This window comes from Stegodyphus dumicola, chromosome 4 (genome assembly GCF_044657685.1).
Source record: "Stegodyphus dumicola isolate Sdum_Otavi_A_Nest chromosome 4, ASM4465768v1".
Taxonomy (NCBI): Eukaryota; Metazoa; Arthropoda; class Arachnida; order Araneae; family Eresidae; genus Stegodyphus; species Stegodyphus dumicola.
The window spans coordinates 83,210,155-83,237,188 of record NC_140771.1 but is presented as its reverse complement, the minus strand read 5'-3'; the positions used below and the strand labels follow the sequence as shown (position 1 = coordinate 83,237,188).

General features: G+C 31.1%; 1 protein-coding gene across 1 annotated transcript in view; it reads right to left on the bottom strand.

The window, feature by feature from the left end:
- Nucleotides 1-273: 273 nt before the first annotated feature.
- The window catches only part of Sse (extra spindle pole bodies like 1, separase), a 207,686-nt gene continuing 180,925 nt past the window's right edge, over nucleotides 274-27,034 (bottom strand). Inside the window, exons 21-25 of the mRNA XM_085815136.1 lie at nucleotides 22,162-22,338; nucleotides 20,786-21,000; nucleotides 17,196-17,279; nucleotides 9,226-9,393; nucleotides 274-763 (exon numbers count right to left, since the gene is read on the bottom strand). Coding sequence (XP_085671262.1) covers nucleotides 547-763; nucleotides 9,226-9,393; nucleotides 17,196-17,279; nucleotides 20,786-21,000; nucleotides 22,162-22,338 — 861 coding nt within the window. The 3' untranslated portion in view covers nucleotides 274-546. The remainder of the gene's footprint in view (nucleotides 764-9,225; nucleotides 9,394-17,195; nucleotides 17,280-20,785; nucleotides 21,001-22,161; nucleotides 22,339-27,034) is intronic.

Here is a 27,034-nt window from a genome sequence, read left to right as displayed (position 1 = left end):
AATATAAGTGGTTAAAATATTTGCATAAAAACATTCCATAGTGAGCATCCATCCATAGCACATCTGTGTGTGCCAACCACATTGCACTGAAATAGAATTGTTTTGAAAAGTTTAGACTTTTGGATCGCCTTGTATGTGTATAAAATAAGTTTCTGTTTATAAAAAGAACTTCACTGGAATGTTAAAAATATAACTAAAGTCTGCCCAAAAAGTAATTTTTAGCAATCATATATACAGTTAAATCAAATTATACAGTTAAAACTGCAACAGTCAGTCATATTAAAATATAATTTATTACATATCATACAAATACAGAAGAATTTTAAGACATGCCAAAAAAATTATAGTTAATGATAACATGAATTGTGGACTAAAGTCTGCCAAAAAGTAAGTTTTAGCAGTCATATATACAGTTAAAAACTGCAACAGTCGGTCACACATATTAAAATATGATTTATTACACATCATACAAATACGGAATTTTAAGACATACAAAAAAAAATTATAGTTATTGATAACATGAATTGTGGGAACTTCTTCTAATTCTCATTTTTTTGCAGAAATAGGAAATCCGTATACAATGGGTGCTGCACCCACTAAATACTTTAACCTGCAAACATTTCGAGCTATACATGTTGCATGAGCGACATCAGTCGAATTCTCATTGCTGGAATAATTTGGCACCAGCAATTTGATCAGCTTCTCTGTAAATCTGTCTATATCCTTGTCAGTAACATCCCATAAGTTACCTACAACACATGGGCTGAAATAAAAGAAAAAATTTTAGACTTTAGAAAGCAAATGTTGGTACAGAGGCTGTTCACACACTTTTTAGACAATTTTTGTTGTATGTGCAAAAATACCTAAAATTTTAGTATTTCGAATGTTCTATTTGATAACCCTTATTCTTTACTATCTTTCTACACTGTAATTTCCAAGACAGTAATGTGACTGCTTGCTTTGCCTTAATGCAATTCTATTGATTGATCGTTGTGTGGGTAATGAAAAGATATTTCATATTTGAAAACTGGGTATAAAATATGTTCCTGATAGTATATGGACCTGATCTTAACAATTTCCTCCATTCTCTTTATTTTTTCTTAGATTCTTTGAGCCATGTTTTGAGATTGGTTTCTTCTCTTTGATGATAATAAATGGATCTCTTTTTATTGCAATCAATTTAAATACACCATCTACAGTAAAAACATTTTTCCAATTTTGTCCGGATAAATGCAGAATTCTGCAGTGCGTTCTAATTCTATATTTTCGTCTAAAAAATGTGCAAACAGCCCTGTATACTAAATTAGGGATTCACAACCTTTCTTTTCCATCAACCCATTTTCAAGATTATCAGTTTTCTATTACCTTTCAAATTTCAAGATTCAAGTGTGTTTTCAAAGTCTTGCAGATCAAATGCAAATATATACATGAAATGCAGTAAATAGAATAAAGAGTAGATAATAAAATGAGCAATCTGCACTATATACACTATTTAAACTTTTGCATTTGAATCTCAAAAAAGCCCATTATCACTTCTCATGAGACAAAGAAATATATCAAAGTATAGGTGAGAAAATTGTCATCCACCAGTAGATGAGGTGCATTGATCTTAACAGCTTGTCATTTTCTAAGATCTGACTGCTACTGATCAATAAATTTAATTAAATTAAAGTGCATGTAATACATTTTTTTCACTTTTCAAACATACACAAGACACAGAAGATATGTAATGTTCCCATGTTAGTCTAAATATATGCTCATCTAGTATCCTATAAAATATTTCCCTTTTTCACCAAGGCTAGAGATATCTACGCTTTATCAGCGTAGATATTTTATCAATATATTAAATTTTACCTTTTGGGGCAACTGTTAAAATCTAAACCCTTTGATTTTTTTGTATTATTTTTAATTTTAAAAATATAAACAAGTTTTCGCAAACAAAAATATGGATTCTAGTTTCACAGAAGTTTTATTTAAATTAATATGATTGTTACACTTTATGTATTGATGCTGGTAAAACTTCTTTATGTAATTCTTAAATAACCTCATCCAAAAATATTCAACATGTTTCCTGCAGTAAATTATTGATTTGACTAAAGCCTGCTTTCATTAAGAAAGAAAATGGAAAGGTCAATTATATTGGTTCAACAACAACTTTTATTTTGGGATATTTCTCTCTAATGATTTTTTAATTCCAAAAGCTGGTGTACACATTTTGTTTTGTATAAGACTTTGTTGTATCTAGCTTTACATGAATAAAAAATTATCAGTTTTTATTTACCATATATTCCAGCATATAACAAGCACCTGTAATTTCAAACTACCTTTATTAATTTTTAGGTATATTTGCCGTATAACGTGCATGCTTTTCTTTAAGGAGACAAAAGATACATGTGCAATGCTCTTATTTTTTTTAAGTCATTCATTCGAAGTTTTTTCCCAGGCGTTCGAATAATGATATACCAATTTGACAAGGAATAAGGGAAACAATATGTGAGACTGATGTGAAAGGCCCAAAAATGTTTTATATAAAGCAACAGGTCATGAAAAATCTCACCTCACCATAGTGCTTTGATATGCTTAGTGGATGGTACAAAAATTAAAACCTATGGTTATTTTTAATAGGCAGACTATACCAAAATGTTAATTTCCAAAATGATGTTTTCATTCATGTTCAACAAGGAAGGATGGATGAAACTGTGGATCAGAAATGTTTGGCAAAATCATCCTGCTGCAAGAACCCAGAAAGTCTTTTAGTTTGGAACATGTTCAAATCCCATCTCACAGAAAAATGAAGAAATTGTTTAAAGAGTGTAATATAGGCATGGCTGTTATTCCAGGCAGATTAATGCTGTTAGTTCAGCCTTTAGATGCGTGTATCAATAAAACATTCAAAGAAAGTTTAAAATGACAGTGAAATGATGTTAGAAGGTATTAGAAGATGAAAATACGTTTACAAAATGAGGGAAATGCATCATGCCAGTCTATAAATAGTGTGCGCGTGAGTAATAAAAGCATGGAATGAAATTAAACCCAATGTAATTCAAAAGCCATTTGAAAAATGTAGAATTTCTAATAATCTAAATGGAATGGAAGACGATTATTTATTTATTATTCAGAGTAACAGTGATGGTGAAGATGAAACAGAATTCGATGATGTGTCTGAAGATTTGATGGAAAACGAATTTTGACAAACTTTTCATGTTATCCAATAATGAAAATTTTTACATTTATAAGCTATGTCATTTCTAATAAATAGCATTAATAATGTGCATTGTATGCCAGAATATATGGTGTGTGTGTATATATATATATATATATATTGTTATGAATGGAAGCTATTAATCCCCAGGGGTGAATATCAACCTTGTTGGGAACCTCTGGACTAAATGATTAAAAAATCTCATTTATATAGCACTTAAGATTTGAACACAACATTAAAATTATTCTTATGTTCAAGTTCTTAATATTTGACTAATTAAGAAACTGTAAAGCTTGTCCTTCACGAAGGACAGTTAGTATGTGTAGTTCTCAATGTAATACTTCAGTTGCATTTAACACAGACTGGCAATAGGAAAAAACCAATAGCAATACCAATATTGAGTTATGATTGATTTATCATGCAAAGTGCGACATTATCAACTCTGATGATGGTTGGTGGAATCCAAAAGACAGAAGCAATGTGGAGGCACAGAAAAAGGAAGTAAAAGTTGGTTACCATATAGAGACTCACTGCAATGATGCTGGGGCAGTAGCTGAACTAAAATGAAGACTTGAGAGTAAATCTAGAGCAAGTGGAGTAACGGGTCGCATGGGTCAACTTCGTCAACGAGGAGAGTGCATGGAGAAAGTTTAGCTGTTGGGTCTGTCTGGTCATGTGATGATAAAGAGTAGCCTGAAGTGGGATTTTTAAGGCTTTGCAGATCATATGTAAACAGAGTGAATGCAGAATCGATAAGCAGTTAATAAAAGCCTAAAATAAAAATGAAAAGGAGCATTGCATACTATAAACATTATTTACTCAGGTACCTTTGAATTACTATAAGTCCATTCTCGCTTCAGAATGCTAGAATCAGAGCAAAGTCATGTGACGACATGAGCTAAGAAATAAGCTTCATTGTGGGAACTTAACAAGTGACTGTTGCTGGTTATGTGATTGGAGTTTCTTCAGAAAGTTCATACTGAAGGGGTTTTTCAAAGTCCTTACAGATCAAATGCAAATAAATACATAAAATGCAGTAAATAGAACAAAGAGTCGATAATAAAATAAGCAATCTGCACTATATACACTATTTAAACTTTTGCATTTAAGTCTGAAAAACGTCTGTTATCACTTCAGAGACAAAGAAATCTATTAAAGTCTATATCAGAAAATTGTCATCTCCCAGAGATGAGTTGCATATGGTCTTAAGAGCTTGTCATTTTCTAAAACTTTGCAGATTTCAGAATAATTTACTGTGTGACAGTTCACAGCTTTCTGGTAGAAATTACTGTTCAGATGTTAGAGGGTCTTGTGTATTCAGGGGATTTTGTGGTTCCGATGTAAAATGTCTGTGCAAATGATGTAGTGAAAGTTGGTGATGATTCTAAACACCGTTTTGTAGTGTCTGCAATGTTTTTAATTTGCTGGGGTGATTGCAGCTTAAGCTGGTGAGGTGTAAGTGATAGTATGCTTGATAATTGAACTATAGACATGTTGTTTAAATTCTGGGCTAAGGTTGGAGTGACAACCAAGCAGTGGGTAAAGGCTATACATTACTGAGTTCATCTTTCCACAGACGTAAAAAGTATGATCAGTCCAGGTGAGTTTATGGCTGAGTGGAGAAAAACTAGCCAGAAGAAACTATTTAAACTACAGAAAGCAGGCAGGAGCTATTTTCTTTTAAATTAACCAACATCCCTAAAAAAATTAAGGTTTAAAACAAAAATACTGCATTAACTAAGATAACTGGACAGTTTAATTTAAATAAAGGTAGCTGATTTGTTAAGAGTTTATTGACATTGCTGTACAATAAACCAGTGATCTCAAACTGTCAGTCCACGAAGGAATTTTGTGTGGCCCGTGAATGCATTTGTTGCAAAGGTTCAAGATTGTAGTTTATTTGAAGTCAGAGTTTCTATTATATTAATTTCTATTAAAAACAAACATGAATAATGCATTAGAAAAACCTACTAATGGAGCTAATTAATTTACAACGTGAAATAAAACTTATTCAAAATTTGATGATACAGATTTGATTAACTATTATTGGTGCTTGTCAAAAAACAAATACAGTTATGAATTTTTGCACTAAGAACAGATATCGTATATACTTCTGCATGTGGAAGTTAAGTAATTTTAAGGAGTATCAATGAAAAAAATATGATATATACACCACATGACTTCCTTGTAAGGAATATTAAATTATATGCAATTTTCCTGAATGTCATGTAAACATATTGAACTAACAGTTAACGAATTTTAAATTAAATCTACTTTGTCGATAGCCCATAAACCACAATAGAATAAATGCACTCTTTAAAGTTCACTATATTTATTTACCATAGCGGCACTTCAGTAACAGCATTACATCTCATTCATTTTATAACTTAAAGTGCACAAAAATTATATCATCTAAAGAATTACCACAAGTTCTGTTCAAATACTATAATAAATCTAAAATGTCATATAAAAGAAATGGTTTTCCAGCAGACAATTCAGCGCCACTTAACTAATGCGCAAGCGCTATTAATTAATTCAGTTCTCACTTTGTAGGAAGGCAAAAAATACGTAAAAATTCAAAATATTTTCATAAAAATTTGAAAGATATAGAAAAATATAAAACACCAAGTGGAGTTAAAACAATTTTTACAAATAAATTACAGTTTCTATGCAAAAACAAGCTAATAACTTAAATGATAATTCCAGAATAAATTAAGCACGATTTAATTCGCAATAATAAAAGAAGACATTATTTTGTTGTTGTGAAGCTTAGTTTTTCTAGATTGACAACAAATCTACTATTCTGCTAAGTTTCAAATGTTAATAAAAATGGCTGTTAAGGTAATCAAAAATTAGGCTTAGCTGCACTTAAAAAACTTTTAATTTGTTGATAATTCCACATATATTGCATACAGGTTAACTAAAGGCATAAAAATCTTAACCAGAACAAAAAAATTGGTTAATCTTCCATAATCGGGGTGAGCAACAAACTTAGCGAGAGTTTTTAATTTGGCGCGATTCTGATTTGGTTGTCGTTTCCAGCTGTATGTTTTCCTGTGGCAAATCTAGAGTTTTACTTCAGTGCTTGTAATGAGTGCAAGTTTAGATTAGCCAGCAGATTTTTCCTTTTAATTTAATTTTGAAATACTGAGTTTGTTTTCAAAAGTTTTACTGTTTAATATTTGCAGGAGGTTAAGCAGTTGGTGGTGTGAGAATGTTGGATTTCAAATGATGTGAGGTTTATAATTTATGATGTTTTCATTTAATTTTTTAGTTTATGTTTTCTGGGTCAGTTAATTATTATTTTTTAGTTTTGTTTCTTGCATGTGGCAATCGAAGGAGGTGGAATGTTTAAAGTTTTGAACAAAAATTGTTTAGTGTGTTGAATTTCACAACAATAGTAACTTATATATTTTAATAAGTTTATGATGCATCTGTTGATAGTGAATTTGAATATATTTACTTGGTTGACAAGTTTGGAGTTTGAGGAGAGTATTACACAATTTATTATTTTATTATTCATTATACTATTTTATCATGAATTACACAGATAGGACTTTCATTTTACTTGCAAAGCTGATGGACTTCGTTTTACTCATCTAGTATTTTATCATCTCATTTTACTATTCTATTACATAAAATACATAAAATAGCGGCATATCACTACTGCAAAACTTAAAACTTAATATTCTGTTTACGTTTAAAAATCACATCTTAGTGCTCTCATTGCTGCCAAAAAAATTCGCCAACTTACACCAGTTATGGAAGATTAGCCACATAATTCAGTCATTTTTAAAGCAAAAAATGATCAATTTACAACCATATAAGAATAAAGAAACTGAACTCACTGAACCGAGTAACAGAATGTGTATATATATATACATTTATTTATATACTTTTGGTGCAGCCGATTGCAGCCAAAATGGAAGGTGCACATCTACATGTTATAGCAGTCCTATATACAAAATTTCAATCTTCTCAGGCTACTAGTTTTCGAGTTGTGTGATATATATACGTACATACAGACGCCACTAACAAATCTCTTCAGAATTCATTTTAAATCAGTTTTATAATTGTTTTGGGATAAAAGTGTCCTTTATCCTGTTCTTACGTACAGATGTTATGCAAAAACATTGTTAATTGCATTTGAAAGCGGTCAAAATGGATATTTTCTTGAAATATGATACCCGAAATTTTTTCAATTACTATACTTCCTTTTTACTTCGTACAAGGAAGTAAAAATTAAGGACCCATCAAGGGAACAGGAACAGATTAACTACATCTGAATTTTACTTTTGTAATTTGTAAGAATGAAATAAATCTATAAGTAGGATACATTATTATTAAACATAATCTTATGTCTAACTTAATTATAAAACAAATTCAAGAACAAAATTAACTCCAAATTTTTTTTCCAAGTAATTAGCATTAAATTATAAAATTTCTTGGCATTTCTATTTTACATTTATAATAGTCCCATATATTTAAAAAAAAAATTAGCAACTTAAATTATACTAACAGTTAGCTTTATATTGATTCTTTCATTTATACTTTTAATCATGTACTCGCTCAGTCCAGAGGTATATGCGATTTTAAGTCAAATGACAAACTAAACTGAAGTAAAATAATAATCAGCATGACTCATTACAGAAGTTTGGTTGTTACCACCACAGTTGCTTCCTTAGACACCAAGAGCCGCTGATCAGAATGAATGTGAATGCCTGTTGTTGCTAAGTGTTGAAATTTAGTTGCACTTTGCCTAACCCAGTTAGTGTTATAGCTTCATGTAGAGTTGTAAGTTATAACCCAGTTAATATACAGTATTTAATATAAAGTTCCAATACTGATAGCCACTGAAGCCACTGACAAAAGATGATAGGCTGTTTTGTATTACACTATCTAACATTCAAAATGCAACACCGAGAAAGAGTGGCCAGAAATTGATGAAACTTGGTAAACAGAAACAGGCAGCAATGAACAATAAGTGATCTTTATTTTGAAATGATATGCATAATACAGAGCGAGAACAGCATTGGCTCAGTAGGTTGCAGGACCACATTACACGACAATAAACGAAGCAACACATCTAGGTATAGAGTCAATGAGATTACAGATGGTGTCCTGAGGATGCCATACACTTGTATGTGGTGACTATCATTGGAAAAACAGAAGCATGACTCCTCTGAGAACACGGCCTTGTGCCATTTCATCGTTCCAGCCCGGCACCATTGCAGACGTTGTCATCTATAATGTAGGGTCAATGGCAGTTTTCTTAATGGATGCCACGAGTGCAGGCCACTAACCACCAATCAATAGCAAATGGTTCTGATCAATATGGGAACATTCAGGGTGTCTTGAAGATGCTGAAGAATGGAGGTAGAAGTGGCTTGTGGGTGCGCCACCACCTGTCGGCGGATGTGTTGATCCACGCATGCTGACGTCACTCTGTCTGCACCAGCACCCCTCGAACTTGCCACATTTCCTTGTTCAACCATCGTTGCCACAGCCGGTGAACTGTGTACGTATCCAGGTGTGTGTCAGCTAAGATTTGTTATATGAATAAACCTGTCCTTTTCAGGTCGATCACCATCCCCCTCGTTAAATCATCTGTCTGCTGGAACTGCCTCCGTTGACGATGGCCTGGCATTCTTTGCTATTACATGCATCATCTGAGACAAAATTTTCTACGATGATTTCACTAGCAGAAGTGATGGCATGAAAATTGAACATTCTGCAGGTTCTCTCCGTTGTATCTTCTTCAGCGTGTACTGGAGATGCGCATTTCACATCATTCGCATAACTCAGTGACGTGCGTCTACCCTAAAATTTGCATAATTTTTGGGCTACTCTTTCTTGGTGTTGCATTTTCAATGTTGGGTAGTGAATTGCTGTTGCCTTCTATTTTCATTGGTGTTTTTTATTTAATAAAAAAAGAACAGATATTTTCATTTTTTTATTGCTGAATTAATAACATCAGTTTGAACAGCCATGATCTTTTTAAAAGATACTTAAATAGTACATACCATCCATTTAATAAATATTTTAAAGCTATGCCATCTGCCTCTAACTGTTTTCCAAGTCGTTTTAAATGCCCACTGCTGCATCCCATGAGTATTGCAGTGGCATGACATTTGATTTTTCCAATAGCATTACCCTCAATGTACTTTCTTCCAGTTCCATGTCCGCAATATCTGAAAAGAAATACAAGGTTCGGTTTACAAATTTCAATTCAGTTTTTTCATCTTGGAACCATCCATCTTGGGATGTCTTTCTGATTTTCTGATCATGTGTTTCTGATTTTTATTTAAATTTTCTCTTTTTAATTTTCATACTGAATGTGGGTTGTTGGTACATAACCACTAACTACAACATACACATACAGTGCTGCCAGAAATTTTTTAGCTAGAGCAGCAACAGAAGAATTAAAAATTAGTACATGATGTCAGAAATATCATGATGTCTTTGTAACATCATAGATGCATGAGCTCACATGACACCCGACTTCATCATAAATTCAGTCTCTGTGTGCAACAAGTTATGGATTGTTTAGATTTTTGGTCATTTTAATTACATCAGGGTTGCCCTCAAATAGGAGAATGAAATTCCCTGACTTTTCCAGGTATGTTTCGAGAAAATTCCAGCCTATTCGTGTAATGTACGTTGGCTGTGCTAAGAGGTAAATTAATTACGGTATTGCTTGTACTGTGTAGCAAATTAACTTAATTATTCAATAAATCCCAGAGGACATTTATTCTTAATTATTCTTCGTACACTTTGTTTGATAATTTTGTTTACTTTTCCACTTAAGAAACTTAATAAAATTTAAGATATATACATTGGATAACAATTGTACGTTTTATTTAATTATTACTCATGATCATCACCAGTTCAACATGAGGCTAATCCGGTTCTTATAAATCACAACGCAATGCTAAAAGTTAGGTTAGATTTTAGGTAAATTTAATTTGTGTGAGGTGTCTTCTTAAAAGGCACCTTAACACTTGAAAACACAAATATAATTATAATAGGAGTTGTTTTCTCCACTGAAGATTGAGATTAGAATCTGTCCAATCTGGAATAAAATAAGGCTTTTTTTGCAGACATTCTGCAGCTAAATGAAAGAAATAAATCTATTTAATAATATTTTTTTACTAAATTGAGGTATTTTATATTTATTTCACAGCATACATAAGGAAAAAAATATGTGCATTAAATTCCGTGATGTCATCATACTGCTAGAATTAATTTCAGGATTATGCCAGAGAAACTTTCCTGAAATTTGGAAATATTATTTACTAATGATAAATAAATTTAGAGGGAAGAAGCAACATTAAATGATATGAATAACATAAAAATAAAGATAATTATTTAAAAATTGAATTAGAATAATCAACGATATTTTAGTGAATATAGTTAGCCTAGATGACTAATTACTATTTTTTTTTATTTTACTGCAAAATGACAAGGTTTTTACTAAAAAGAAAAGAAACAAACAAACAAACAAACAAACAAACAAACAAAAAAAAAAAAAAAAAAAAAAAAAAAAAAAAAGATATTGCGGTAAAATCCTAGTATATGGTACGGCCTTCACATGATTTTGAAAATTGTTGCCAAGAACAAAATGACTCGTTCACTGCTCATCACCATGTCGCCAAATCCCGCTGTACCACACATGAAGATTATTTTAACCAAAGAACGTCTACGTAAAGAAGAAAAGGTTCCATACAAGTAAATGTCATTATGCCGCTAGAAAGCGGAGTGAAAATTTGCCATGGGATTTGGCGACGGAACCTGGCGGCCAGAATTTCCCTCTCCGCGATGTGTACAGGAAATTGAGAAACACATGTTAAGAAGAAACATTCTTTGACAAAAAAGAAAACTTCGAAAATCCGCTTCTAGATTATTGAGAAAAGAAATGTTTTATCAAAGAACATTTTTTCTTGGATTTTTCGCAATAATTTTAAAAACGGATTTTTGTACTTTTTTTCCCCCTCATAATAACTAATCCATGAATTAATTTACTTGCGCCAAAAAATATTTTCTTTTCCTTTAGAGTTTAAAGAAATTCTAAATGATATTCATTTTATGAACTCTTGATAACGTGACCTTCGAACTTCGACACCGGTTTCGAGCTTTGGCGACAGATATATCGCGCATGCACAGCTGTTTCCCTCTGTTGAAGAGGTTTTCCTTCTTTACAATACATATTTTTTGATTCTAACCTTCATGGTACCGTATACTAGGATTAAACCCATTTTGTTTTATACGAGAACAGGTATTTTCTTTAGTTCATGCACTGCACATGCAATTCTCGAGGTTACTGGAAACCAAAAGTTGCGGGAAACTTGCTTTGCCTTTCTAAAAGACAATCAAATTGGAGATGCGAAAATTGGCTTTATGCCAGCTGCCCGAATGACACTCACGTGATACACAATTCGCCAAAAAAGTGATCTCATCCAACGTCGGCGTAAAACTCGCCGTTTTTGGCGGGATCTTTGTCTGAAATTACCTGACTTTTCCAGATTTTGACTAAAACACTTAAATTCCCTGAATTTTTTGGTCAATTTCCGAATTCCCCAACTTGTTCCGGTTTTCCAGGTAGCGTGGCAACCCTGTTACATGTTTTAGCTTTGATGAGAACCTTAACCCACATTGCTAATTTTCTGATGTTGAGTCTTTATTTTTTTTTCATTAATTTTCAATCTAGGTTATTATTCTTCAGTTAATTTGTTCATATCCATTGTTAGATGTTCACGTTTGAGTTGTTAATACTGTTTTACTATGAGTTGGTGGTTTATTTCATTCATTTATTCATTTTTTTATGTGTCCTCAATTCGTCACTTATATAGATTGCAATAAGACACATGAACATTATGTTCATCAATTTTCATCCTTTCTAATCAGTTCCCAAATGTGGGTATTTTAAGTCAAACATTCCAAAAGATGGTGCTGAACTTTTTATAATATTAATTATTCATGCTTTAACTAACATAGTAGCCATAGCCTGACAAACTTTGGAATCTTACTTACTGATTACTAATGTATATCAAGTCTATGAATCAATATGTTTGAATATAACAATCAAATATATGAATCAATATATCAATACAATAATAATCAATCAATGTCAATCAAATATATGAAGACATCTGCCATTAGTTGTTGTAAACTGAGTGCATATGCATTTGTGGGAAACAATACAAAGGTGCCAGTTGCCAGCTTTTATTTAGGCCTACATAAATCATTATTTATTAATAAGTTAATATAAATTATCTCTAAAAATTAATTATAAATTAATTTTTACAGATACATTTTATTAATATATACATATTTTATGATAAAAAAATTTTAATGGAGGAAAAATTAGCAGAAGGGCATGATGATGGAATAGAAGAAAATTCATAAAATAGCATAGCTATAAATTTGGTACTTGCATATAAGCACAACCACCTTAGCCGATCCAGCAACCATGTGAATAAGAAAATTTCAAGCTACATAATAATTCTTCAGACAAACAAAGTTGCAATTTTCATTTGTGTGTGTTTTTTTTTTCCCCGTTGTAATCAAAATTCCAGTAGTTTTACAAACAAACTCAATTTAACAACAAACAAACTCAATGAATTTGGCCTTTAACTCAATTTTAAAATATGCATTTGAGGAGTTTGGTAATAATGAAAATAATGCAGAAATATTTTTGCAGGAATGCAGTGCATTGCTGCATGGTAAGTAACCAATGCCAAGTTTGTGTAATTCTCAAATTTTTATTTCAGCAAAACGAAATCACTGTGTATATGTGTATATGAGGAGAATTCATATTCAAAGGGGAATCTTATTAAATAATAAAAAATGTGTATTATAAATTCCTAAAAGTAGATAATGTTGAAAGTTGTTTTATACGTTGATAATGTTTGCCAACTTGACATAAATATCAAAAGTGTGATTGATCTTTTTAAAAAAACACCTATTTGTACGATTGATACGTAACTTTTATCATGGCTTATATCAGCATTCTTTTTCATCTGTAAAAAACATCACCAAATTGTGCTAATACATTAAGTACCATAAAATTTAATAGCAGAGATTTGTCAAAAGTAATAAATTCAGAAAAATTGCATGATCTGGCAACACTGTCCTCATATTTAAACAATTACTAAATCAAAATTTACTGAATATGAAATAACTAGATTTTTTTAAACATAATAACGTATAAAGAAAATAATGCTAGTACAAAAAGTGAAATGTTCAGACAATAAGGTATAAATAAGAGAAGAAAAGAAATCATGTAAAAACGCATCAAAATATTTTGTATAAATAAAATTGATATATTGGCCAGTAAATAATTTTCAAAGTAAATTTTATGTCCTAACAGAAAGATAAAAAATTCGCAGTTTTAAAAGACTTTAAAGTAAAATGCTTCCTAAATTGAATTCCTAAACAAATTTGCCATTTCATCTCGTGCATGTGATACGGGAACAATAGTACAGCAAAAATCCATCACTCAATTAACCAGAAAGCTCAAGTAACTGGAACATTTTAAAATTTTAGAAAAAATTTTTCTTCAAAACATTAAGTAAATGAGAGATTTGTAATGCCATGATAGAGCTTGTAATATTATTAACACATATACATTGTCAAGTGTAATTTATTGCCATTAATGGATAAGCATGATGTCACAAAACAATCATAAGAAGATCGTTTTGGTTTTAGATTCTATTAATTCTCAATAAGCCAGTTAAATTTTATAAAGAAAGATATAGGTTTCATTATTTCTTTGCATTATGCAAAAATGTTTAATATTTGAGGCTGCATGAAGTGGAGTATTTTCTGTTTAAGTTACAGGATCCGGGCAACAAAACATCCGCAATATGAGACTTTGAAAACAGATAACAATGGCGAAGTGATGTGAAAAATTATATTAAATGATTAAAGTATTTTATATGCTATCCATAATTTGCATACCTTTATTATCTAATTATCATAATAATTAAATTAAGTTGACTTTTATAACTGAAAAGTTTTTTTTCCCCCCCTCTGAAATCTTATGAAATCTTAAATGTAGGCTTTTGATATTTAAGTTGGTAACAAATATGATAATTATTTTTGTAATTTTACAGCGTAAGTTTTTTCCCATTGAGTCAGCTTTATACCATGAATTTTATTTTTTTATGCCCTCCACTATCCCGATATTTTGCATTTCACGAGCTTTCCGGATAGTTAAGCTTTTACTGTATTAGCAGTTAACAAAAAGTATTAATTACAACTGAAATTCTGGATTTGCTAATGTTCATTAATCCGTTTTTCTTCCCCATATGTTTCTTTCTTGATGCTATATGAATTTTTAAAAATACTTTTTTTAATAACCCGTCTTCCTTCATCATCAATAAAAACCAGCATTCTTGTTACTGTGAATGCAAACAGAAACACTATGAGGTGCATTGTAATTGATACTCAATGTATTAAGAATTCTGCACAAATATACTTCTTAAAGATGCTAATGACATAAAGTCAATATTAATTTTAAAAGAGAGCAGGTTAAATTTCCAAAAGCAGGGATTTACCTGAAATGAAAAATCTACAAATACTATTAAAAGCGATCTTTTTCCATCATGATATTTTAGTTGAACAGGCAGGTAGTATCAGAAGAAACATCTGTTTAGCAGACTGAGGAACTTTAGTGGAGAACTTTACAAATGAAAATGTTTTGCATTTATTTCTTTACACATAAGGCAAATTTTACAATTCATTTTATAGCCAGGTATTAAATATGGGATGCAAGTTTTCACCTTTGTTATTTTGCCATATCAAAATTTTATGATTTTTAGAGTATGAATTATACATTCTGGCAAAAACATATATGAAATTATTTACATTATTTAAATTTTTGAAAAGAAAACAGTGAAATAAATATATATTTAATTTCTCCTTCACCAAAACAAAATTTCAGGAATAATTCTAGAATTCATTATTTATTTCCAAACTTGCGAAATTATATACAGTCAAAAGTCGTTAATCCGGACTCGTCGGGACTTCGGCAATTCCGGATTATCGATTTTTCCCAATTATAGATCATCAGTTTAAATCTGGTAAGATGGCATGCAGAAATTATAAAATTAAACATATGAAACCGTAATTTATGAAATAAAGAACAATTATGACCTAATGGGTATCGAAATTTACAAAAAAAAAAAAACTTAATATTTATTTGTTTACTTTATTAAACATTTCTTTCAATGTAAGTTGTTTAAGTTGCTTCGTTTTATGTGATAATACTTTCTCTTTAATTCTATAAACAGACATAATTTCTTCTTCAGCTACGAAGTTCTGCTGTTAAAGTCCTATAATTGCTGTGTCGAGAATACCGACTAATTTGTCAATCAAAATTTTTTCGTTTTCAATAACCTCTGTATCACTTTCTTCTTTATCGGAAGCGAATTATAATGACGAGGAATTTGATTTAAATCATATCAAAGACAGAGTACATCGAGATGAAATACTACATTTAGTAAGGAATTATAAGCGAAATAAAATAAAAACATCTGCCCTGAAGATAAGGATAGTGCTGACAGATTAACTTCCAATTTATTGCGCGCCGCGGCGTTTCGGCGTTCCCCCCCTTGCCCGGGCCGCAGAGCAGTGTGAAATTGATAAACAGATTTCGGAATGGTTTGAGAAACGAAGGATATGCCTTTATCCATTTTTGCAGCAATTCCACTTTTTGTTTAATGGACTTCTAAACATACTTTCGCTTTGTATATCCTTTACGTATTAGTAAATATATATCGGAAATTCTATTTGGCATAATTGAAAGTTCAAGCTTACTTTTATAAAATTGCTCTAACCGTCTGCAAAAAATAATAAGCCGGATCCAATTCGAAGATTGAGGTACAACGCAATCTGCAGCATTAACCGAATTAGATAATTTTAGCTTAGCTTATACCGTCCGTTGAACATTAAATGTGCAAGTGTAAACGTATTACGCGCATGCGCCAACACATATTCGCAGCCGTAAAAGTCTTACGCGCATGCTTCAACGCGACGCATGCTCAGGAAGTTTGTAGCTTTGAGGTCCGGACTATAGATCATTTTGGATTATGGGTGTCCGAATTAACGACTTTTGACTGTATATAAAACGCATCTGCAGTATTACTCCTGTAAAAAAGTAATAATACGCATGTTCTGCCATTGCCTTGGTGGTGGTAGAGGGAGTGTATTTCTGTCTTGGTGTAAAATAAACTATTGCCAAGCTATGCATGCATAAGAAATAAACAACTAACAACTTTGTTTTTTGCAACTGCTTTGTGTTAATCAACAGTTTTTCTTTTCTCTCTCTCTCTCTCTTTTTTTTAAATAAATTGCTAACAAATTTATATGAAGTAAAATAAAAAAGGCTATTTTTCATTACATTTAATAATAAATTGATTTTTTGGCATATATTTATATATGTTATTATTTTAAGTGAATTGCTTACATGATTGTATAAGATTTGCGAAAATAAATGTGTATATTATTAAATAAATTCTGTTCAGAATTATGTTATTTTAAATCAATTGCCTGCAAAATTGTAATCAATAGTATAATAAATATAAATTTATATAAAATTCCTTCTCTGTATGTACATTAAATAACTTTGTTGTATGTATATGGAAAGAATTGCGAATTTATCGTTTACAAAAGTCAATTTCATTTTTGCGGACATTTGCAATATTTCACAACAAATAGCACTTTCTTACTCCTGAACTGCACCAAATACCACTTTCTTTCATTAAAGTTGCTACAGAAGACAAATGCCAAATTAACTTATTGCAATTTTGTTAGTTTACCTACATAGAAGGTATACTACAACACATTCATAGAAGATATAAAATGCTGAATAATTAATGAAAGCATTAACATTTAAATTTTGTGGGGAAGGGGAGAAAACAAAGGCATACAATCCAAATATGTAATCTAACAATATTAAATTTTAGTTAATGTATTTTAAAAAAAAACTTACATAAATAAGTCATAGTCTCTCAGAGCTGAAATATATTCTGTAGGAGATGGTGGTCTTCCTGTAATGCCTTCCCAATTTGATTGCCTAAAATATAAAACAAGAACCATTTTAAAAAACTGCCTTCAGTTTTTTAACATTTCTTCTCTCTTTAGGGTTCTCCCTGAAATTCTATCTGACTAAACATATAAGTAGTTATATATATATGTATAGTAGTTAGTTATATATATAGTAGTTATATATATATAATGAAAGCAAACTTTAGGAGTACTGATGTAGGAACACTGAGAAGTAGAAGTGTAGCAGTGTTGTTTGGCATGGATACTTGATGCTTAGAGCATCGACCCATATTGAAGAGGACGAAGTCAAGCCTGATTAAATTCCATTTTTATTTAAATTCATATTTGTAGTCACAATTCATTTGGCACTCTAATAGTGCCTATTCAAGAACATTTACATTTTAAAATATTATTGCGATAGAAAGAGAGCACAGCAGCGTCCAAGCAGCATAGAGGGTGAAGCTAAAAGTACGCATTTATCCAATGTGGCAGTCTGTTAAGAGAATTGTTTTGTTTTACATTAGAAAGTTTCAGATTTCAGAGTTTAGGTTCCGAAGTAACTACATCATAAGCGTTATGCAAGCTTTGTGGCATAGATTTATTTAGAAATGATGCAGTCCAGAAGTGATATTTTTTTTAAAGAATAAAGATGAAATGCCCAGGTTAAAAATGAGGAATTAAGAGGCTACTATTAAATTAAATTATAAAGCTGATTTACATATTTTTTATCTTACAAATATATATATAGAGAGAGAAAGTGAGATGCTCTCCACTTAATAAACTTTTGCAGATACAAAGAAAGATTTTCTCAAAAAGTAAAATTTATTTGGTGTTGAAGAAAATCAACAGAATGTAGTGAATGGGACTATGCCATGCGTTCTGAAAGGCAAAGGTACAGTGAAAGAAACATGAACTGCATAGTTTTACATTGCTCTCAGGCACTGCGTGAGCATATTATTTGTTTTTGTCCTGAAATATCTATAAATAAATATAAATCTTTGTGTGTGTGTGTATATATGTGAGTAACAGGAGTGCAAAAACTCAACACGACTAATGGTATCGAGAGAAGGATAGCAGTCATGCTTTCGACTAAGACGTAATGATTAGACAGCAAAGATGTAACCTTTCAATCTCACTCTTTCTTTCATTAGTAAATAGTCACTAATGTAACTCCACCAATAGCTAAATAAAATACTTTAGTCACCTAGATATGTATCGTCAACTTAGAAATCTCCTGGACACAGAGTTCACAGATATATGTATATATACACACATATATAGCATGTCTCTGTACCATGTTTCAGAACTTCTAGGAGGGGTAACACATGCACCCCAACAACTCGGAATCATACAGCAATGCAGGGTCTGAAATGCTTTTTTACGCAGTAGATGGCATTGTGCAAAAAGTTCTGAGAATTCTTGCAGGAAATCATCATTTCGCACAAGGACGCAGAGTTACTACGATAAATAATTATACAAACACAGAGTTAGGCGATATGTATTTGGCATATGGAGCTGCAGACTGTAGTGCATCAGCCGCACAACATTTGTAAGTAGAAAGATATCCTATGAGGCATATATACCCAGTCTTAATTTCTGTGTAAGGCTACATTTTTAAACAGTAAATACACTGGAGGTTAGCTGAAACAGGTACCTTTCATAAAGCTACCATGAATTGGGTACGATCAGCACAAACTCCAGACATCAAAGAGAATGTGCTCCAGCAGGTACAGGGGACTCCAAGTTTGAGCACATAAAATATAATGCACGCAGTCAGGATTTCCCATTCCAGTATCTGGAGGATTCTCGGAGAAAATAAAATGCATCCATATTGAGTGCAGTATATTCAGGCACTTCAACCGGGCATGCATATGAAGTGCAGTTATGCACCTTGTATTGCTTTTGTGAAATGATATCTTGAAGAGTGTGCTACAGATCCCCATTTCCCTGCTAATCTTGTTTACAGATCCCCGTTTTCCTGTTCACCAATGAGGCGTCCTTCACAAGGGAAGGAATATTCATGCACATAATGCCCATCACTGGGTTGTAGAGAACCTTCATTCAACACAACATAGTGCAGAGCAGAGTCAGATTTCGGTTAAAATTTAGGCCAAATCTGTGGAGGATCACTTCATCTGACCTTACCATTGCCTTTTCTTCCATCCAGTTGTAACTACTTGGTCTTTCTGCAGCAAGTCATGCCACAGCTTTTCAATGATGCACAGATTTCTGCATTGATGCAACAGACAATATGGTTCCAAGATGATGGGGGGGGCACTGCCCATTTCAGCCATAATGTTCGTATCCACCTTAGGTGTCAGATTTGGCCAACAGTGGATATCATGTGGTGGTCTAGTGTATTGGCCTGCTCAATCACCTGAACTATCATGTCTTTATTTCCTTTTATGGGGGTATATGAAGACACTGGTTTATGACATAGCTGTTGACAATGCCGAGGACCTGGCTGCACAAATCTCAGTAGCTGCCGGGGAAATTTGAGATAGGTCTGGAATATTCCAAAATATTCAAATTTCCATGCGCTGTAGATGTGAGGAGTGCACTGAAGTTGGTGGATGAAGCTCCAAACACTATCTTTGCTCATGTTACTATTGTTCACACACACAAATTTATTATTAAAACAAACATTAACTTACCTGGTGTCTTTCTGCGTACACCAGCGCGTTGGGAAATAATTTTCAACCGTACACTGCTTTTTGATTCCAAATCACTCGGGTGCACTCTTCGCCTCTTAGAAGTTCTGAAATGTTGTACTGAGACAAAAACTCTGTATATATATATATATATATATATATATATATATATATAATATTTAATGTATAACACTCTCCTAAACATAAGTATAGGGCCAGGGAAAACATATATAGTTTTTTTAATTTGAAAATTCCAAAAATCAGTATTTGTCATTTAAAACATTTTTGTAGCTGGAAATATATATTTATGACCAATGACTGTAAAATGAAGTTTAGGTAAAGAATTCTGTGGGCAGAGTGCAAACACATCTAAACAGTAGGGTGATTTCTAAATCAAATTCAGTACGTTGGTTTCTAAATTACAGTACTTATTCTGCAAGGTAATTACACTTTTAAAGAGAGTAACAATATAGCAATCACATTTTTAAACAGTAAATACACCAGATATAAAGAGAATAAAATATTTTCTGAAATTTAAAAAAAAAAAAAAAAAAAAAAAAAAAAAAAAAAAAACCCACAGTATATCTTTATTTTATTTCTGTTTATGACAGCCATTTTTTATCGATTGAATATTACATTATACATGAACTTTTTGTTATTTGGGAAGAACTTTAACTTTCTACATGAGTGGGAAGCCTGCACGAACTTTTAAAAGAAACTATACATTGATACATACCCAGAATATTGAATAATTTAAAAAATTCGTCAATAATTTTTAATAGTAAAACAGCATTAAAGAGATAAAAAATACATCATGAATGCTTTAATATGCTGTTAAATCAACAATAAATTTTGAAATAAAAATAATATAAAGGATACTCACTTCTCAAACTGAGTTTGAAAATAAGACTGTGATTCCATCAAATCTCCACCAGGATTCAAAATATAATATCCTTTCTCACAATTGATACCAGTCTTTATAATGGATTCAACTTCCTGAGAATTCAGTTTAACACTCAGAAGATTTAAAGATGGCATTCTGGTAACAGGTACATTCTTTAATATCGGCATACATTCCCATGGCAAACCTTGAATATTCTGAACAAAACAACATGCAGAAGGCAAGACTTTTATTTAAGAAAGGTAATGAAGAAAAAGCATCTCATATACATATATACATTATGCATACTGCTCAAAAGAAGAGGAAAAAGGAGAGCATTTCTATAAAACTTATTCTAGTTGAATTACCTATAATTTTAATTTGTATTTCTAGAGTCTCAAAATAGGTGACTTAAAGTGTATATAACATTGTGCTAAGATATTTTTTGATATAAAATTGGACTTATCTTGAAATGACAAACTGAAATTTAATCCATAATTTAATTCTGCAGTTTAAATGATGCCTGGCATGTGAAGTTTCATTAAAATTGCAGAAGCTACTTTTTTAAAAGTAGCATTTAAAATTTTATTTCAATAATGTTAATCAACTGTGATTTATATTTGAGAACATCTCGCTTTTAAATTTTCTAGCTCCTTCTTTTCTTATAAATAGTTTTTATATGATTTATGTTTAGTCCAACTACATATAGTTTCCCCCCTTTCAGAATAATCTATAAAAATTCGTAAGCAACTTAAATACTTTTTCAGATGTATTTTAAAAAGAATTTATTAGTAAAGAGTTCAAGTTTCAAGGAAAAACAATGCTCAATCTCACCTGTTTTATATTATTCAGGTCCATTTTAATATTTTTTAAATAATTACTACTGGAATTTAAGAGGGGGGAGGATAAATAAAGACTTACCATTATAAAATTAGAATTAAAAATAAACATGAAAAAGTTAAAGCTGCATTAAATGGTTAACTTGGGAGCGCGCATGCTGGGTCAAGCCCGCGGGCTGGGCAATTCCTCTAAGTTGTTGAGGTCCAGCGTAGATGTGCTTGAGGCCAACCTTTTTATGTTTTCGAAGATTTTTCGCTAGGGATTTGATTCAGAGTTTTGATTTTTTGTGCTCCTATTCATATTACTGTAACAGAGTTGATTTGTGATAGTCTCTCTCATCTCACATTGGCGAAACACCCTGGCTATTCATGAAGGGTTAAAACAGTTTTATTCATACATCAGAAAAAGCACAACATAGTTTTATAGAATCAAAGTTGTAATTCAAACAGATCATTTCACATAAACAACTTCTCAAATATTCATCTTTCTTTGAATAACATAACTTTTGAGGAGGAATTTACACAATAAAGAATAAGCACCTTATCAAGGATAAGAACTACAGGATGCCTTTCAGTTTCAGGAAGTTCAGCTGCAAGATCTGCGAGAGCAGTACAGAGCTTAGAATAAATTTCATCAAAAGGATTACATTTCCACAGCTGGCAAATTGCTGCTGTTAACTGTTCCCTTGAAAGAAATGTTGCAGAGTCCAGCAAACACTGTAAAAATATATTTCATACATAAATTAACAATGCAAAACTCAACTACATGTACATAAATAAATATCTATTTTACATGTCCAGTAGTCAAGCATATCATTAACTATGCTTTTATGATGCATGTATAGTTAGTTAAATAAGTTAGATAAATTTGTCATTACTTTACTTGCTATAATAATAGCTAATCCTGTTAAGATCTGCCATATTTCTATTTCTGCATTTGTGATTTTAGTACTTCATATACATGCACATGAATACTAGAAATGCAGTGGTGCTTTGGTATACGATTACTCTAAAATAAGCCCAATCTGATATACAGTCAAAAGTCTTTAATCCGAACTCGAAAATTATAATAAAGGCTAAAGTCATAAACAATTGGATAATTTACATAATAATAACTGCACATATCTTTGAAGAATGATTTTTTTTATGTATTCAGTTTCTTTCTTCAGCATGTTTCCTTTTCATTTTAGAATTTTGGGATTTAATTAAGGATTTATATTTTTCTAAAAAACACTAAATGCATTTAGAATATATAGAAAAAGTGACTAATTTAATTTCTTTAGTAATATGAAATTCAGATGAAATCTGATATATATGGTAAAGGCCGGTTTACAGAGCTGTTGTGGCAGAATTTTTAGAATTTAGGGACACACCAAACAACAAAATCAAGAAATGGCAAAACTTTTAGAATTTAGAGCAGGCATTGAAAGCAGAATTTAGAAAGGCTGTAGGATTCTCCACTGTGTAATTCTAAGTTTCAGTGAAAAGTGAAGAATCTTAAGAACTAGCAAGGGAATAATCGCTTGAGTTCATGAAACAGTGCATAAACTTGGAAAGGGTTAAAAGACCTTTTATTATTCAAGTAAAATTTAACAGAACTCCGTCTTGGAGTTGTACAATAAAGCCGACACTCGGACTTGAACTTAAGAGACTAAGAACTAAACTAAACTAATCTAATCTTAAGTAAAGAGATACAGCAGAAGCTTTCAAAATTCTAACAGAGATGACCCCTTAACGCTAATTGACTGCTAAGCTATCAAGGGCCTAAAGTACGGCCGAGCGTAATAATAGCTTACAAAAGAGTAGCCTAAAAAAGCGGACACGTGCTAACCAGAATACCTGGTATCTCTCTCATTAAGACAGTAGAACTTTGAGGTTAAATACCGTTCTTCCCCATTAGTATTCAGACGTGATTCTAAAACTATATTCTGGCCGGAAATGGTAAGCTGAAATTAAGAAGTGATAGGAAAGGAAGTTTAACTAAAAATTTAACTGTTAATAAAATTAACATAATTCTTACAAGTGTAGTCGAATTTAGAAGAGGAGGATCCTTACAAGTACAGTTGAATACACTATGCAGTCGAATTTAAGATCCACAGACATTGCATCAGATGGGAAAAGGCCTATTGCCAGCTCTGTGTATGATGCATTAAGACATATTAGATGGATTTTTTAAACTGTAAATTTTCAATTCTTTTATTAATAAAAAAATCCTTTTCTATAATGCCTGACCAAGTGATAAGATTAGAAGAATTTTTGATATTTTCCATACTTGTGGCTAGTGAAAAGTAGTGAAAATAAAGGGAAGATAAACATGTTAAGAAAAAGATTCTAGTATCAGGAGTAAAACATTCAAATATTGTTCTTCATTTTCCATTGTTCTTCCAGATGTTCTCCAAAAAGTAAGAAATTCATCGCAAACTTTCTGTAAAATACATCCATTACGCGTTGATACCATGGAGACATTTTTCATTTTGTCACATATTTCTCGAATCTTCTAGAATCGTGGGTCTATAAATCTTGCCTTGAAATCCTTCTAAATTTTCCAAGGTGCAATGTCAAAAATACTAAAGAAAAATTATCCCAACCAATTCTGTAACAGTGAAAAGCCAGAAATATTTTGGAAAAAAAAAGGAGGGGAAAAGTGTAAAATTAATTTGATAGAGAAAACATGCATATTCCGAGACAATTGCATGGGGAAAGCGCTTATTATGAAAAAATTAAAAAGACATTTTTAATTAATTACATAGCTAATTTTGCTTTTGCTAAGAGCTGTTTTGTAAATTATGCTTTATAGCATTATACCTTGTTTATTTTTCAGATTCGAAATATTGTATAAGTTACCAAAATGAAACTTTAATTTGACAGCGAAAAATAAAAATGTTTTATTTTAATGTTATTTTTTAAATATAATTCCAATATATTACCATTATTTTAATGAAATTTATCAATGTTATGATGTTGAAAAAAAAATCGTCAAAAAATTCTCAGATTTTGGAATTAAAAATTTTCTATAGAAACTGATCTTAAAATCGCCAAATTTAGAAGCGTTTAATAAAAGAATTCACATCCCCAAAACCGAAAATTGTTTAAGAGCTCTTTATTACAAAAAATGAATTTTGAAATGCTCATGTTTTACTTCTTGCTTAGATACTCAAGTATCCCATCATTTATATTAGAAATAGAAACAAATATAACCCATGAACCCATTCAAAAGATAACCATATACGTCAGTGAATCGTCAAAAATATTCTTCCAAAATGCTAATTCCCACTCGAAATGGCAGTCATAAAAACAGACAAAAATTTCAGGTAATTAAAATTAAGGACTTCTACTGATTTGGGCCAAAATTAAGGACCTAAAATAGATCCCAAAAAACTTAAGGACTCTTAAGGACTGTACGAAACCTGCATACAATTAACATACATCATGCAACATAAATATATATATATATATATATATATATATCGGGAAAGAAAATCCTTAATTATGGAATAATGTAGGGGAAAAACTAATAAAGTAAAAATTTTGGTACTTTTATTATCCCTTTCACCATGAAAGTTATCTCCCTCGAACCATAAAAGTTGGTGGACATTCTACCAAAACTGCATGAATCATTCCTGCAGGATTCTGGAAGGAATCTACATATTTATTTAATGAGCAATCAGTATTCGGCTTGTTTCATTTTTGCACTTTGTAAAAGGACTTTTGTTGATGTCTACTATTTTGTTACTGAAGCTTTGCTTAGAATGCTACAAGTAGGAACTTCTTGTAGCATTCTATACAAAGCTTCAGTAACAAAATAGTACAAATAGGTAATGCTACAATGCTACAAGTAGGTAATTCTTCTATTATTGTTTTGTTAGCTATACTCATAGAGCTGTAATGTACTAGAGAGAGAAACGGCAACCCTGAAGGGGAACAGGAATGCGAACCACGTGACATTTGGAACATTTCCCAAATCGTATTTCCGGCGGATCTTCCTTCCCATTACAGTTCTATGGAGAATTTGTGAGAAGCAAATGTTTTGCGTGTACGCGCATTGTTTCAGACTTCAAAAGTGGTACTTTCGTGCTCCGCATATAGATGAAATTCCAGATACGTGAAAGGTGGAGGAGTAACATTTCACAGCTGAGCTTTTTCTTATGTTTTAAAACGTAATTATATAAAATGTAAAGGTTTTTTTTATCTACTCTACTTGCCGTTTTCTAACAAAAAATAGATTTTCTAATTTTATATAATATATGCATACTTGAAATAACATTTAAATAAAAGTATCTTAATATATATGTATGTTTCTAATAACTGTGTTCCGAAAAAAATGTTAAAATTTTTACTAATACAATATAATTTTAATTAGTCTAGTATTCTGCTTTGGCGACATTTTTCATACACCAACAGACTGCTTTGAATGCGTTTGTTTATATATTCTTTGTATGCGTTTGCTTATGCGGACATGTGCGAAGTAGTAATGTATGTATTTAATACTTGGTAATGTTGATGTAACACTGTGTAAGAACTGCATAAAATTATGTTTTTTTTTTTGGGGGGGGGGGACATGAATGACTTTATTTTATCCCCTTTTCTTGCATCCAAATATAACAAATATGTTTACTTTCAATCACGTATTTTCTTTCTTATATCATGTTTCTGGCATTTATTCCAATATTAAGAATTTGTTAAGTATTAAGAAAATAGAAATTATATAGCAGTTAAATTTCAAAACTTTAATAGTTTTAAGTTTCTTTTTAAAAATAATGAACATTATTTAAATTTTGCCTTCTAAAATTATTTAAAATAAGTGCGACTACATTGTGCAATTTGCATAATACATATATATATTTGCTAGTAAAAGGAAGTCTTAATTTACCACCTTTTAGTTTCATAATTTAATTATTTACCAGTCTCTCTCTTCCTTTTAACTTATATCTGCTATATTGACATTCATTTTTAGTTCAATTAATTTAATATCTTTCTCACTTTGATTCGCCTACTCTGTAGTTCTCTGTAATACACCGTATTACATTAAATTTCCTTTTCGTATTAATATTAAATTTCCTTTTTGTACCATTTTCTGTTTTCACTCATTTTTCTTATGTTATGTATTTTTTTTTTAATTCTGTCCTAAGTACTAAAAAACCTTCTTTTTTATTTATTTATTTTATTTATTTATTTTTTAGTTTGTTATTAGTTTATTATTTATTATTTAGTTTATTATTTATTAGTTTATTATTTAGTTATTAGTTTATTATTTAGTTTGTTCTCTCCAGTTTTTCTATTTTATTTTAAATTTTGTAGACGCCGAGAAACATATTACAAAATATTATTCTACAGCATGAAAATTATTTAAATTTTAAAAATTAAAATTTAAAATAAAGTTAAATTTTAAAATAAAGTGTCCAATTTTAGGGAA